We start from the raw sequence: 16,791 nt of genomic DNA on the forward strand, positions 1-16,791 counted from the left end.
AGATATTGAAATTTTCAATTTAATTAAATGTATTAAATTCAAGAAATAAATAATTAAGTAAAGAGGAAACTTAATTATTAATTCTAGTTTAATACTAGGAAAATATTCTAAACTTAGATTGTACCAAAATTAATTAGGAAACAATTAATTTCACAATCAATGATATTTTCCTATTTAATATTAGAAATAATAACTAGTACTAGAAATAGCTATCTAGAATATATCTTTAACTAAGTGTTTTTCTAAAATTAACTTTAAAATATTACAATGAAAAATAAATTTCATATATTTAAAAGTTAATTATGTTACTAATTCAATTTTAATTAGGTTAGACTAATATAATTAACCTAATACAATTATTTAAATAAGGCAAATGGGCCTTCACAATTGGGGTAGTTCATGTGAGGGGGAGCTGGGTTCAGTATGTCGTACCCACTTCTATGGCCCCCAACTCTCACACAAGGCCCAAAAGAGAGGAATTTAACCTTAAATAAATAATTGTTATTCATTGAATAAGCCCAAATCTAATTGGACCTAAATAAATTTTCTTATGTCAAAATTTATTTTAGCAACCTAGTCCATTTACTTAGTAAAAACTTAAATGGGCTTCCTATATGCATCTAAGCCCAAAAGCAAACATATAGGCTCACACAGGTCAAATGATTTGGATGGACCCTATCATGTTACTAGGTTTACACAGATGAAAGAAGTACAAAATTTACCTGTTACAAATTATTTATAAGATCTATCGTCAATTGGACTATGATTAAAATCAGATCATTGGATCATGATCTGTCAACAAGTTAATCATACCAATTTAGATCAGATAAATAATAGGTTTGTTAAAAAAAGTTTTTGAATAAACAATATAAATAAACAAACATTGTCCATGTAACAGATGTGAAAACAAGATATTAATATAATTAAATTATTATTCTTAAACTAACCAAATAAAAGAAACTAATTTTAAAATATCTAGGTTTATTTGAATCAAAGTAAATTAAATATCTAATAAGATCAATGATTTGAAAGGAAAGAATCTTCAATATCACTTTCAGATCTTATAATTTAATAAAATAAACCAATTTTAAAATAGATTTGGTTAGATAATTATTATTTTAGAAATAAAATAATAAATGAATAATAATTACCATAATTATATGCCAAAATATCTCAAATTAAGCAATATTCAAATCTCTACAAAAATATCGATGTTATTTAAATATTTAAGATATGATTTATAAATTTCTAATAAGGAAAAAATGATATATATATATATATATATAAATAGAAAAAAATATCATTTTTAAACTTATAATTTATAAATAATTAAATATTTAACAAAATAACAAATTTTTGAATTTGAAAACATTATGGTAAGTATATCTATAAAAATATCTATGTTAATTTCAAATTTATTAATTATTTAATTTGTCATATAAGATAATTTTAATATAATATTTTAAATAAAAAGACGAAGTTATCTTTAAATTTAAAATATCTTAAATATCAAAATATCTAATCTTATAATTAAATAATAAATAAATATTAAAGAAGTTAACAAATTTTTAAATCTCACCATAATAGAAAATATTTAAAATTGGAAACATTCCAAAATAAAAATATTTAAAATTAGAAAAATTCCAAATTGAAAATATTTAAAATTGGAAACATTTCAATTTAGAAATATTTAAAAAAGGAAAAATGAATTTTGGGAAACAATCCCATGAAAAAATTGGATTTTTGGGGAAAAAACCTCAAAAATTCGCAATTTGTGGGGAACTGCCAGGATAGGCTGCATGCAGCAACCATGATTTCCAATCTTCCAAAATTCATATCTTTCTCAATTTTTATCAGAATCGAGTTCCGTAAAAACAAAAATTGCTCAATTTTTCACAAGGAATCCAAATAAAATATTTTCAAAAATTGAAAAAATATATTTCATGGAAAAATTTCGTACAACACATACATTCATCACATAAGCACATAAACCAACATGAAACCATCCAAATCAACACAGAAACATGCAATCATCGTTTTAATTCATATTACATGAAAGTAAATCATTACCATGGCTCTGGTGCCAGTTGTTGGAAATAATTTTACCAGGATCTAGATTTACTAACAAGTATGTTAGATTAACAACCTAATATGAATTCTAAAACAATGAAAATAAACACATATAAAGTTAGAAAACCTTACAGTGGGTGCAGCGGAATAATATGACTCCTTCCGTTCAGATCTCTAGCCCTTGATTCCTTTCTGTAGCAGCGCATCACCAAGATCTGAACCTGGATCTTCTTTTCTCCTTCTTTGATGCAGAAATTCCATAGTCTTCCATACTATGATTGAGATACCACTTGATGTGTGTGGGCACTACTCATCTCACAAGGATTTCGAAATTTTCTCTCTTTTTCTCTCTTGAATTTCGTGGCTTATAGCTTCATCAAAGACATGCAAGAGAAGAGAACAAGGGCTGCTATATATAGGGAGAAGGGAGAGCACAACTTTCCAAATAAACAGTTTCCTCTTTTACTGTGTAATTGATTAACTGCCTTATTTAGTGTGATCCACCACTTTCCTATTATTGCTAGGCTTTGATTAGCAATTACATGGCAATTAAAATTGAAAATAATAATTGGAAAAATCACAAATAGGTGGCCGGCCATAGGGTGATATGGGCCTCACTTGGATTTTGCAGTTTCCTCAATTTTATTTCAATTTCTCCAAAAATGCCATTTTTCCAATTCTAATCATTTAAATGCCAAAACTAATTATTTAATAACTAAAATAGATTATTAAATAATATTGTCATTTAAAATAATTATTAATTAGACATACAAAGTCTCTTAATTAATAATTAAACCTAGAAACCCTTTTCTTTACGATTTCATCCTTAAACTGTGAGAATTCATAAAGTAGACATAGTCTAACTTTTAGAATTATAATTGATTAATTAAGATCAATTAACTGAGTCTTACAAGCAGTATGGTCTCAACTAGTATGGGGACCATGGGTCTATATAACCGAGCTTCCAATAAGTCGAACCGAATTTACCAAGTAAATTCCCTAACTTATTAATTCCTCATTGAATCCACACTTAGAACTTGGAATTGCACTCTCAGTCATATAGAAACGCTCTATATGTTCCACGATATAGACACGTCATTAGTTATCCATTGTTATAACCCTAATGTGATCAATGATCCTCTATATAGATGATTTACACTGTATAGGGATTAAATTACCGTAACACCCTACAATGTATTTTATCCTTAAAACACTTAACCCTGTATAAATGATATTTTACCTAAGTGAAATGAGATCTCCACCATTTATCTTCGTTTGGTTAAGCTCGAAGGAAATCATCCTTTACTTCTATTTGCCAAATAGAAGTTATAGATTCCATATTTATGTTAGCGCTCCCACTCAATTGCATTACCGTGTTCCCAAAATGTACGTATCACCCTGATACAAAACTAGGCTTAACTAACAAATCAAAGAACACGAGTAACACTCTTGAAATTGAGCCTAACCATATCAGGATTTCGATCATGTGATCTAGGATCAACAGGTGATATTGAAATTGAATAGATATTACGGTAAGTTTTAACATCTCTAATCAAAGTTCAATATTGGTCCCTTCCGATGTATACTCCATACATCCGATACTGGTAAGCTTTGCCAATGTCCTGGAAAGGACATAACACTTTTCTAAGGTGTAAGAATACCTATCGCTGATTATACCATGTCAGTCTAAATCCAGTGTTCTGACAAATCAGGGAATAAACTTTTGAACATATAATAAAGATTATATTCCACTGTGCTGACAACACTATAATCTTTAACCAACTCATATATTCTGGACTTAAAAAGAATTCATACATTATATACACATATAATCATGAAATAAATCATGTGAACCATGCCACATAAAATGTTATTTCTGATCTTTATTAATAAGTAAATCTGATTATATGAAATGAGTTTTATTTAGGGCATAAAACCCAACAGTTATAGACTCCATATTTATGTTAGCGCTCCCACTCAATTATACTATCATGTTCCCAAAATGTACGTATCACCCTGACCCAAAAGTAGGCTTAACTAACAAATCAAAGAACATGTATAATACTCTTGAGATCGAACCTAACCATATCAGGATTAGGGTCATTTGATCTAGGATCAACAGGTGATATTGAATTGAATAGATATTACGGTAAATTTTAACATATCTAATCAAAGTTCAATATCGGTCCCTTTCGATGTATACTCCATACATCCGATAGTGGTAAACTTTGCCAATGCCCTGGAAAGGACATAACACTTATCCAAGGTGTAAGAATACCTATCGCTGATTATCATGCCAGTCTAAATCCAGTGAACTGACAAATCAAGGAATAAACTTTCGAACATATAATCAAGATTATATTCCACTGTGCTGACAACACTATAATCATTAACAAATTCATATGTTCTGGACTTAAATAGAATTTATACATTATATATCTATAATCATGAAATAAATCATGTGAACCATGCAACATAAAATGTTATTTCTGATCTTTATTAGTAAATCTGATTATATTGAAATGAGTTTTATTTAGGGCACAAAACCCAACATAAACATGCTTAAATATGAAATCTTATTAAACAAAAATTGCCTGTGGGCTAAATTTTTAATTTAATAAGATTAGATTTAGATGTAAATGATGATAAGATTTACACAATTTATAAAAAATTTAAAGTTTAATATTTCTATCTCAATGAAAAGTATGAAACACTTAATTTATTTATGGATGTTTCAAAATTTTATAGTTTATGATAAAATTATTAAATTAAATCTACACAATTCCATGTGGGATAAATTAAGAGAATTTAATTTCACATATTAATTATGTAAATATAATAAAATCCTTGTAAGGTAAGATTATTATGTCCACATAATTAATTATAATTCATGTCCATTATCTGATCTTGATCCACTTAATATATATAATTTTATATAATTAAGGATGTTGTGGCTACTCCCTAATTATTTAAAATTATGTGGTTTACTAGACACCAAAGTATAAACTAAAGATTAAAATTTTACTAAATCTAAAATTACCTGTGGGCTAAATTTTAAATTTAATAAAACTAAAAGAACCTTATGATAGATTTAATTAAACAATTAGTTTAGGAAAATGAAGATTTATCATCTATTCCTTTTTAATTTGTGATAATACTATTAAATTAAATCCCCATAACTCCTTGTGGGGTAAATTAAGAGAATTTAATTTAACATATTATCTTAATTAATTATACAAATATAATAAAATCCTTGTGGGGTAAAGTTATCATACCTATATAATTAATTACAAGTTATTTCTATTAAGGTGAATTTTAATTAATATATAAGTTTATATTATTAAGGATACTGTGACTACTCCCTAAATATAGAAAATTATATTTTTACTTTGACATTAGGTATTGGGCTCTACCTTAATAATTAATGTCACAATATCCTTAATAATATATAAGTGGGTCTACAAGAAGAAAAGTGGTGCTGGAGGTGAAGTCGAAACTTTTAAAGCTAGACTGGTCGCCAAGGGTTACGCCCAAAGAGAAGGCATGGACTATGAGGAAACTTTTAGTCCAGTCGCCATGCTCAAATCCATCGGAATTCTTCTCTCCATCGCAGCCGCTTTCGATTATGAAATCTGGCAAATGGATGTCAAGACAGCTTTCCTTAACGGAATTCTTGAAGAAACCATCTATATGGAGCAACCAGAAGGCTATGTTCTTCCAGGGCAGGAAAGGAAAGTTTGCAAACTCAATAGGTCCATTTATGGACTTAAGCAAGCTTCTCGATCCTGGAACAAAAAGTTTGATGAAATCATCAAGACCTACGCCTTTCTTCAGAATGAAGATGAACCTTGTGTTTACCAACTCAAGGAAAACCAAGTGGTAGTATTCCTGGTCCTTTATGTTAATGACATTTTGATCATTGGCAACAATGTCAAGAAAATGACTGACATCAAGGAATGGCTAGACACTCAATTCGAAATGAAAGATTTGGGTGAAGCTGCCTATGTTCTCGGTATTTAGATTATCAGAAACCGAAAGAACAGATCCCTTGCTCTCTCTCAAACAACTTACATAGATAAGGTTTTAGAGAGATTCTCAATGACCAACACCAAAGGGGCAACCATGCCATCTAGATTTGGTATCCGTCTATCTAAGGAACAGTGTCCCACTGATCCTTAAGAGATAGAGGATATGAGAAGGGTTCCTTATGCTTCTGCAGTTGGGAGTCTAATGTATGCTATGTTATGCACTAGACCTGACATCTGTTATGCAGTAGGAATCGTGAGCAGGTATCAGAAAAATCCAGGACAGGAACATTGAAATGCTGTTAAGCATATCTTGAAGTACTTGAAGAGTACAAGGCAATTCGTGTTAGTCTACAAGGGTGGTACTTTAAATCCCGTAGGCTATACTGATTCAGATTTCCAGGCATGTCTTGATGACAGGAAATCTACATCTGGGATGGTGTTTAGTCTTGGGGGTGGAGCAGTGGTTTGGAGAAGTGCTAAACAAATCGCCATTTCAGACTCTACCATGGAGGCAGAATACATAGCTGCTGCAGAGGCTGCAAAAAGAACTTGTCTGGCTTAGAAAGTTCTTCACTGGACTCGGTGTCGTCCCTGGAATGGAAAAACCACTGGTTTTGCTTTGTGATAACACTGGAGCCATAGCCAATAGTAAAGAGCCTCGAAGCCACAAGAGAAGCAAGCATATAGAAAAGAAATATCACATCATCAGAGAATATGTGGCAAGAGGGGATATACTGGTGGAAAAAGTGGACACAGAGGACAACCTAGCTGATCCATTCACCAAGGTCTTGGCAGGAACTGCATTTGAAAAGCACCGTCAGAATTTAGGACTAATTGAAATCAACTGATTATTTTATATTAGTGCAAATGGGAGTTTGTTGGGTTTTATGCCCTAAATAAAACTCTATTTTAATGTAATCTTTATCTTTTAAATATCAATAAAGAAACAAGAGTATTTTCATCACTTTGTGTGTCATTTGGTTCATATTATCATTTATATGTTTATTTGATTTATAAATTCATCCAAATCCTTATCACATTTATGTTCTTGTTTATTGTGTCATCAGCACAATGGAAAGTAATCAAGATTATGTGATTAAATATATATTCCTAGATTTATCAGTACACAGAGGGTTTAACTGATACGACAATCTACAACATAGTTTACTTGGACCTTGGATAAGTGCTATGTTCTTTCCAGGGCATTGGTTAAAGTAAAGCTTGGGTTGGATGCATGGAGTATGCATCGGAAGGGACCGATATTGAACTTTGATTCAGATATATTAAACTTACCGTAATATCTATTCAATTCAATATCACCTAGTTGATCCTAGATAAAATGATCTTAATCCTGATATGGTTAGGTTCGATCTCAAGAGCATTATACATGTTCTTTGATTTGTTAGTTAAGCCTACTTTTTGGTCAGGGTGATACGTACATTTTAAGAACATGGCAGTGCAATTGAGTGGGAGCGCTAAACATAGATATGGAATCTATAACTTCTATCTAGAAAATAGAAGTGAAATGATGATTTTCTTCGAGCTTGGTAAAATAGAGATAAATGGTTGAGTACTCATTTTAGTGATTATATTTAGTTCACTGAAATATCATTTATAGGTAGCTAAGTGGTTTAAGGATAAAATACATTGAAGGGTGTAACGGTAATTTAATTCCTATACAATGTAAATCATCTATAGAAGATTATTGATTATTGGGATTATAACAATGGATAATTGATAGCGTATCTAATCGTGGAACATATAGAGCGTTCTATATAACTGAGAGTGCAATTCCAAGTTCTATGAGTGGATGCATCAAGGAATTAATAAGTTAGTGAATTTACCTGGTAAGTTCTTGGTCTACTTATTGGAAGCTCAGATATATAGGCCCATGGTCCCCATACTAGTTGAGACAATACTACTTGTAAGACTCAGTTAATTGATTTTGATTAATCAATTATAATTCTAAAATTAGACATGTCTAGTTTATGAATTTTCACTAAGCAAGGGCAAAATTGTGAAGAAAGAATTTCTAGGGTTCATTTGTTAATTAAGAGACTTTGATTAGTCTAATTAATAAATATATTAAATGACAATATTATTTAATAATTAATTTTTAGTTATTAAATAATTAGAATTGGCATTTAAGTGGTTAAATTGGAAAATTGGCATTTTTGAGAAAATGAGATGTAGAAATGATAAAATGGCAAAATTACAAAGTGGGGCCCATCATCCTATACATGGCCGACCACTATGTAGTTTATTTATCATTTATTTTTTTTCATTATTTTAATGCCAAATAAATCTAACCTAACCCTAGGTGGTTTGCTATAAATAGGTAGTAATGGCTTCAAGAAAAAGATGATGCATCTCATTCCTTCAGAGAAAATCTCAAAGCCTTCTTCTTATACCTAGCCACCACCTTTTCTCTCTTCCTCTCTTCTGAAAACCGAACCCTATAGTGAGTGAGTGAGTGCCCATACACATCAAGTGGTATCTCAATCATAGTGTGTAAGGCTGTGAAGAATCCAGATTCAAGAGAAGGACATTCGGGCTCAGATCTTGGTGATACTCTGCTACAGAAAGGATACAAGGGTTAGAGATCTGAGTGGAATGAGACATTATATTCCGCTGCAACCACTGTAAGATTTCTTATACTTTATATGTGTTTATTTCTTATCGTTTTAGAAGTTCATATTTAGGATGTTAAATAACATACAATTGTTAGTAAATCTAAGATCCTGGTAAAATAATTCCAACAGAACCCATCTAATTGATGCATGATTTTTACCTATCTTTGAGGTATTAATTAGTAGTGGGGATAGGTATATTTTGCTACCTTGTATAACTAAAGATTTGATGCTATATATTGGACTGTTTGTGACCTGATTTAGTGTAGGAATACATTGCTGAGGTTATGAATGGCATATTACAGGTTTTGGGAAAAACTTGCTGGGTATTTGTGAATTCTGTTAACTCGGATAGGATTGCTAGGCCATTGCTAACTCATTGCTGTAACAACTAGAGCATACCAGGGGAAAATTAACCATCCAAATCTATTTTCTAAAATCTTAAATTTTCACAACTTTAATTACTTTTGGCTTCTTAATTTTTGTTTATTTAGCTTAAAATATTATTTCTAAACTCCAAAATTAAGGATAATAATTTTTCTCTTGAATTGATTAGTTTATTTTGCTTTATATTACTTATAATTTTTGAATTGCTTTTAGTTGGTTTTACATTATTTAGTGTAAAAGTCCCTGTGGATACGAACTTTGATACTTATCGTATTACTTGTTTGTGATTGTGTACACTTGCGCAATTATAAATCAATATAATTTTCACAACATTGACACACGATTGGAGATGGAAGTTCCAAAGAAACGTCTACACAGTGCTCGATCGAAGAAAAATGCTCAAGAACTTAGAAATTCGCTCTCAGTGTTTGCTCTGAAAACTCAAGATATGTAAAGTGTATAATGAGATTTTTTGAGATATTTATAGGCAAAGTAAAGAGAAGGAATAAGTTTTGGGAATTGATTTTGAAATGATTGGTATTTCCCCCAAAAAGTTCAAAAGCCTCACTTTGCATCAAAAAATAGCGCGGGAAAACGTGTGGTTGTCAAACACGATCCTCAAGGTGCAGTAATCAAGGGAAGTAATCATGGCAAAAAGATTTGGAAAGACAAGAAGAAGATTTGCTTTTGGTTGGTATGACACCCAGACTAGGTGGACTGTTTGAGCAAAGTCACGCGTCACATAATTGTGCGAAGAGAGAAGCCAAAATGTCCCAGTATGACTAGAACTCCCCGCGCGAACTTGGGGAGCAAATGTTATCCCAAAAATTACCCTAATAATGTGGCATAGAATGATGTGACACATGGCGAGCATAGAAGAGGTTGGACGGATGTGAAACTCTTAATATAGGTGCCCAGAAGATACTGGTCGACAGTATATGCCTAATAAAGCCGACCAACATCATATAGGTGTTAGATGGAGCATATCCACTAGCGTTTCGAGTAACCAATAATTGGAGCATAAGGGGTGTTCGACCAAAGACCCTTGTGAGGGGAAATGGCCAGATTCATCTCTTCAACTGATTTCCCCATAAATAGGTCAATCAACACTCCTATAAGTGAAAGATTGCGAGAATCAAGAAAGATTAAAGGATTTCGTAGAATTGACTCAATCAGCATTAATTATTTATTCTGTAATTAAATATAAATATTCTACATCATTTTCCCTATAAATAATGATCATATTCATCCTTAAGAGAACATTTACCCAATTGGATTGTTTATAACTTTTTCAAGAGATATTGAGAAACTCACCTGGCCAGTCTTTGTGATCTTGATATTCTTTCATAAGCAGTACAACAAAAAATGGAACCAATCAAAGGTGTCGAACCTTTGTAAATTCTCGTGTTGTTTATAGTCTTTATTAACTTGATAGTTCAAATACTCATATTATCGTTTTATTGTCTTCGCTTAGTTGACTAGAAACAAGGTCAACGCTTACAAAGACAAACAGCTAAGTGAAGTGGGAAGTCATTAGTGTGAAAATAAGTGTGAGAAGAAACTTTAAACTTGGTATCAACAAAATGAAAAGAAAAATCAAAATGGAAACCAGTGTTTGTATAACTTACACCACGAACAACAATACCCAGATGTTCAATTTCACACAGCTTGTCTAAATTTCCAATTATACTTCAAAATATTGTACAATGATCCCACATAAAGTGGCTGCAAATGCAGGGCAATGATCTCCCATATCAGTTGCAAGAGGATTTGAGCTGACACAATACGACCCCAGCCACCCATTTTTGCGCAGTTGAGGGGCTGGTCATCTAAACTATGAGATTCAGAACTTTCGGGAGCTGGAAGCGGCTGACTTTGTGTAGGCGAGTTTTCAGAGCTTTCATTGTCATCGTTTGGTGGATCATCAGAATCTTCTCTCTTGTCTTTGTTCTTCTCGCTAGGACTCCCGCCGTTACCTTCCTTAGGGGTGCTTTTGATCAAGTCTGGTCGTGCTTCAACACCAACACGTCTTAGATGTAGCTGTCACATTGCAGACACCAGTTGAAGCTTAAAAAAGTAAAACAAAATTAACTCTTGCATCGGCAGCCATGGATTTTTAAGGAAAGGAAAAATTAGAACCAATACCTGAAGATGTAGATTGACTTCGTCTGGGCGTGAAAGAAATGGGAAATCTCCCCCACTCTTCAAATACGCCCGTCTTGCTCCAGGATATCTTTCACTTAATTGATCTTTAAGTTGTTGAGGGATTGCACAGTAGTCATTTGTCTTCAGTAGGAGATCATGTAGACACATACAGGAATTAAAAAATATCCAAAATGAAGAAAAGAAAAAGGAAAGAGTTTTGGGCTTTCTTTACTACATGTATGCTAGACCTAATAATGGAAATTCTTGTGCTGTCTGTGTTGAGCCCTAAAAGGATGTCGTGAAGGAAACCATAAAATGCCAGCAGTGCAGAAAAATTGTCTTACAAAACGAATGAATGTCATCAATTGATAGTCCGAGAGAGAAACAAGAGTTCAATGGGGAAAGCTTTCAAAATATATATACTAAACGTATTTTATAACTGTGACTCTGAGGAATGTTCACTTAAATACATGGATAAATTAAAGCAAGAGCCAGATTAACATACATCCATTATTGTGATTAGTGAATCTGACAGGAGGAGTGATCCAACAGAAGCAGCATCAACCGTCAAAGTCAACCTAGATGCCAAATCTTCTCTTGAAAGTGTTTCAACCTAGATGATCAAATATTTGGGTTAAGTATAACAAGTTATTTGTGTATCTTTAAAGTAATTAGCCACTAATACATTTTGAGAATAAACACAGAAATTAAAAATATTGAATAAAAAATAGAAAAGTATATGCCACATCTTAACAAATGTTAAGTTCCATGTTAAGCTAAAACACTGAATTATTTTGCTTGAAATAAAAACACTGGATTATTTAAAAGGCTCCTCGAGTAGATTGCTTTATAGTATAGTAGAATACAGATATAAAAGCAAACTAGCTAAAGCCTCCTAGATTCTACCTGAGAAACAACAAAGTCCACAGAATCAGCAATGAAAGGCTCATGGGGGCCATCGCGAATTCCCGTTAGGACATATCTTTTTAACAAAAATGAGGGTGTCCAACTAACTCTGCATTGGGCAATGGTTAAATCAGTAAAGTAAATTAGATGAGAGAAATTTCTTAGTGAATTATAGAGAATTATTGATCCAATAATAACTAATTCTGCCATGTATCTTATCAGAGAACAAAGAGTTTGTAATCGTATCTCTCCAAATGGAGTGAAAGACATATGATATCACAGTAAGCAAGGTAATAAATTAGGTAAATGCCTACGTTTGACTGTATCCTAGTGTCACAAGTTTTACACAAGTAAATTTAGTTAGAGACACCAAATACTAATACATTAATAAAATCCAATTGAAACAAAGAAGTGTATCAATATCCAGAAAAAGAATGAAAAAATGCTAATGCGACCCCCACGTCAATTAACAACTCAAACGTACTTCTCATATAACTTAATAATTTTGGCAATCCCCATTCTACATTCATTGCATATGAAATTAAAACATACACTGGAGCCCATGGGATCGCAGCAGAGAAACTGCGAGTATCCAAAAAGGAGTTGGATAGTACTAATGAACGAACTCGTCTAGGACGATGATGAGCAAAAAGTTGAGCCAAGAAGCCACCAAGCGATGTACCATAGAGATGTATCTGTTGGAAACACAAATCGATAAAAAAGAACGTTACTTGGTAATCACATAGGTATGATCACTATGAAAGGTGAGTTTTTATATTCATTTATAAGTTTAAGCAAATACGATTTTACTGTGTTCATACAGTAACTCAATATAGCCTGTTTTCATCGGGAAAGTGGTATAACAGGGGAAAGGATGTTTAACAACTTTAGATACAGTTGAGTCCAACGCCTGCTTTTAATCACAGTTACATGATCACAACCAAATTAGATCAATTTTTATTTGAAAATCCCTGACCCTAGCTAGCCATAGACCTAGCAATATACTTTATAATACTGATATTTAATACAATTAAATATACATAGTTAGGCACTTACATGATGAACATCTATAGCATCCAAAAACTTTTCAAATGCTTGAATCCATTCCTGATGATTCCAGACCCGTGGAATATCAACTGAGATTATCCGGTATCCCTGTACATTTAAGTAAGGAGCGAAGATACAATAACTTTTATGTCAATTAATCCATAAAGGAAACACTTTTGAGAAAGAGAAAAAGGTCAAGATGAAAGACCAAAATATTAACTAGCTATGTCAGCTCACAAGTTTATAAAAATGACCCGATGGAATAATATTCACTACATAAAAGTACACAACTCGCGAGGATTTTCTTTTTCTCTCCTTAACATAAAATTTGCCAAACTAACAATGTAAAATACTAAAATTTGCAAAATAACCTCACTTAATTTACATTATGCGACCATGATGGCCACACAATGTAAATTTATGGTCATTTCGCAATCACAATGATCATTTTATGGTCATGCGATCATACATGGTTATTTTGCTAATAAAATTTTTTGTAAAGTTATTTCGCTAATGAGAATTTTCACGCTATTTTTACAAAACACTCTTCAGACAAGGAGAAGCTCTGTGAAAAAAACAATGATCGATTTGAGAATTGTGCAGAAGAATTAATACCAGAATATTAATTCTTTGTGAGGAAATTAGATCAAATGCATTGATATCAACCATAAGATTGTAGTGACACTATTTAAATAAAAGATATAACAAAGTATGGTCAGATCCACTACCTTCATAGACAACGCCATGATCTGTTTGTAGTAGACATCCGCCGTTCCTGCTGTTCCAGGAATGCAAATAAGTGGAGGAACTACTTTAGGCCCAAAATCATAATATCGCCACTGCTTTGTTCCAATCTGCAAGCAAGTCTCATCACCAATCATGAATCCCAGGTTAGAAATAGTTCAAAATTAACATCATTTAAATACACATCCAACACAAGGAGAAAGTAGAAAAACACAAATCAATGTTTCGTAAACACCAATCGTTTCATCATTAGCAGCAGGGTTTTGTGGCTGAAACAATGACATGTAAAGTAAAAATGAAAACTTTACAAGCAAACTCTTACATGATACAGAAATCAACGACATAAAATGTCATACAATGTGAACTCAACTACAATTCTAAGCAAACGAACAACTTCATAATGCAAACGAACAAGCATATTAGTAATTTAGTACCTCCACAGATAATTTAGACCGAAATCACAACTGAAGCAATAGTTAACAGCGTAAAATTTGCAAACCCACCTTACAATTACCAAAAAAAAAAGTAAAAAAAAAAAACTTATTAAACCAACTAGAGAAATGGTCAAGCAGCGATCCAGAAATCACAAAAGTCACAAAAGAAGCCAAATCTAACAAGAAGATGAACAAAAGGGAAAAATCCCAATACAGAAAACACATAAAGATAGGTGGAATAATCGAAAAGGAAGAGAGAGAGAAGTATATACCGGGATCTTGTGAAGAGGGACCTGAGACTTGAAGTAGATGTAATCACCGGGCGCCGAGAAGACGCCTTTCATTGCTAATTGCTAAGTTCACAACACCTCCATCGTTGAATTATTCGACTATATTCAATCGATCAATCTCTCTGATTTTGATTTTGATTTTGATTTTCTTTTTTCTTTTTTACAAATTGATTGAGAATTAAATTAAACTAAATTCGAGGGATTGGGGAGAAGCGTAGCGAAATGCCAGGTGGCTGGGCCCATTTATTTGGGTCAAATGACGTCGTTGCCCTCCATCTGTCCGTCATCGTTAACTTGGGTGCGCACGACTGTCTGATGCACCATAACGACGCACTTTTATTTTTTTTTAAAAAAAATAAAGTTCATAATAAAAGAAAAATTAGACATCGCAATCATTATATATCATAAGCTCACTAAATCATGGGCAACAAAAAAAAAAACTACTAATGTTAAAAGAGTTACAACTTAAAATTTATGAGAAATTCTATTACAATGAGTACAAAAGTTATCAATTTTTCATAACAACGCTATTTAGCTACATAAGGACCCTCCCAGTTTAAGTTAAATACTCTTGTAAATGCATTTTTTCGTATTTGTAAATACTCGGCTTAGCACTAAATCACCAACATTAAAAAGTATTTTCTTCACTTTTTTATTGAAATATCTCGTAATTTAGTGCTGGTATGCTACATTAGTAATTTACGACTCAGTACGTTTTTCTTCAAGTAGATCCAAAGACAATTTCAAGAGTTCTTGATTTTCTTTTTGATTATAGAAATCTTGTCTGTGGGTCACAATATTAACTTCTGCCGACAGCATTGCCTCTGAGCCAAATGCCAGCGAGAATGGAGTATGCCTTATTGCTATTTTCTCAGTCGTTTGGTGAGCCCAAAGTACTTGTGGTAGTTCATCTACCCATCTGTTGGAATTATTTTACCAGGATCTAGATTTACTAACAAGTATGTTTCGTTACCATCCTAATATGAATTTCTAAAACAATAAAATAAACACATATAAAGTTTAAGAAACCTTACATTAGGTGCAGCGGAATATAATGACTCCTTCCGTTCAGATCTCTAGTCCTTGATTCCTTTCTATAGCAGAGCATTATCAAGATCCGAACCTGGATCTCTTTCTCTCCTTCTTGAGCCGGATTCTCCTTCTTGTGATTGGATTCTTCACAGTCTTACACACTATGATTGAGATACCACTTGATGTGTGTGGGCACTCACTTTATCACTCAAGGCTGAATAATATGAAGAGAATAAGAGGAAAGGTGGTTTCGGCATAATAGAAAGAAGGCTCAAGAAAATTTTCTGAAAGTGAAATTTCATCAATCTTAAGTGTGAGTCATCACTATCTATTTATAGGTAACCACCTAGGTTTAGGTTAAATTTAATTAGCATTAAAATAATAGAAAAATAAATGGTAAAATCCATGCATAGTGGCCGACCATGGGTTGGATAATGGGCCCACTTTGTAATTTTGCCATTTTATCATTTTCCCATCTTATTTTCTCAAAAATGCTAATTTTCCAATTTAACCACTTAAATGACAATTCCAATTATTTAATAGCTAAAAATTAATTATTAAATAATATTGTCATTTAATATATTTATTAATTAGACTAATCAAAGTCTCTTAATTAACAAATAAACCCTAGAAACTCTTTTCTTCACAATTAAGCCCTTGCTTAGTGAAAATTCATAAACTAGACATAGTCTAATTTTAGAATTATAATTGATTAATTAAAATCAATTAACTGAGTCTTACAAGCAGTATGGTCTCAACTAGTATGGGGACCATGGGCCTATATAACCAAGCTTCCAATAAGGAGATCTAGAACTTACCAGGTAAATTCACTGACTTATTAACTCCTTGTTGCATCCACGCATAGAACTTGGAATTACACTCTCAGTCATATAGAACGCTCTATATGTTCCACGATATAGATACGCTATTAATTATCCATTGTTATAATCCCAATAATCAATGATCCTCTATAGATGATCTATATTGCATAGGGATAAAATTACCGTTACACCCTTTCAATGTATTTTATCCTTAAAACACTTGGCCACCTATAAATGATATTATAGTGAACTAATAT

General features: G+C 32.2%; 1 protein-coding gene across 1 annotated transcript; it reads right to left on the reverse strand.

Moving 5' to 3' along the window:
• Positions 1-10,666: 10,666 nt before the first annotated feature.
• On the reverse strand, positions 10,667-14,982 carry LOC115709989 (uncharacterized). The gene is made up of 8 exons (XM_030638276.2): positions 14,664-14,982; positions 13,942-14,067; positions 13,223-13,321; positions 12,719-12,861; positions 12,167-12,275; positions 11,766-11,873; positions 11,261-11,401; positions 10,667-11,155 (listed from the first exon to the last, which is right to left on the reverse strand). The coding sequence occupies exons 1-8, from the start codon at positions 14,733-14,735 to the stop codon at positions 10,775-10,777; spliced, it is 1,179 nt and encodes a 392-aa protein (XP_030494136.1). The 5' UTR covers positions 14,736-14,982; the 3' UTR covers positions 10,667-10,774.
• Between the last annotated feature and the right edge of the window lie 1,809 nt (positions 14,983-16,791).

Source organism: Cannabis sativa, chromosome 3 (assembly GCF_029168945.1).
Source record: "Cannabis sativa cultivar Pink pepper isolate KNU-18-1 chromosome 3, ASM2916894v1, whole genome shotgun sequence".
Classification (NCBI taxonomy): Eukaryota; Viridiplantae; Streptophyta; class Magnoliopsida; order Rosales; family Cannabaceae; genus Cannabis; species Cannabis sativa.

Bases quoted from the DNA above. Each gene is read 5' to 3' on its own strand.
- LOC115709989 (XM_030638276.2), bottom strand. From the start codon at position 14,735: ATGAAAGGCGTCTTCTCGGCGCCCGGTGATTACATCTACTTCAAGTCT. The intron at 11,402-11,765 runs GTATGTTAATCT...CTCCTACTGAAG, and splicing joins CACTAATCACAATAATGGAT to ACAAATGACTACTGTGCAAT. The intron at 11,156-11,260 runs GTATTGGTTCTA...GCAATGTGACAG, and splicing joins AAGTCAATCTACATCTTCAG to CTACATCTAAGACGTGTTGG.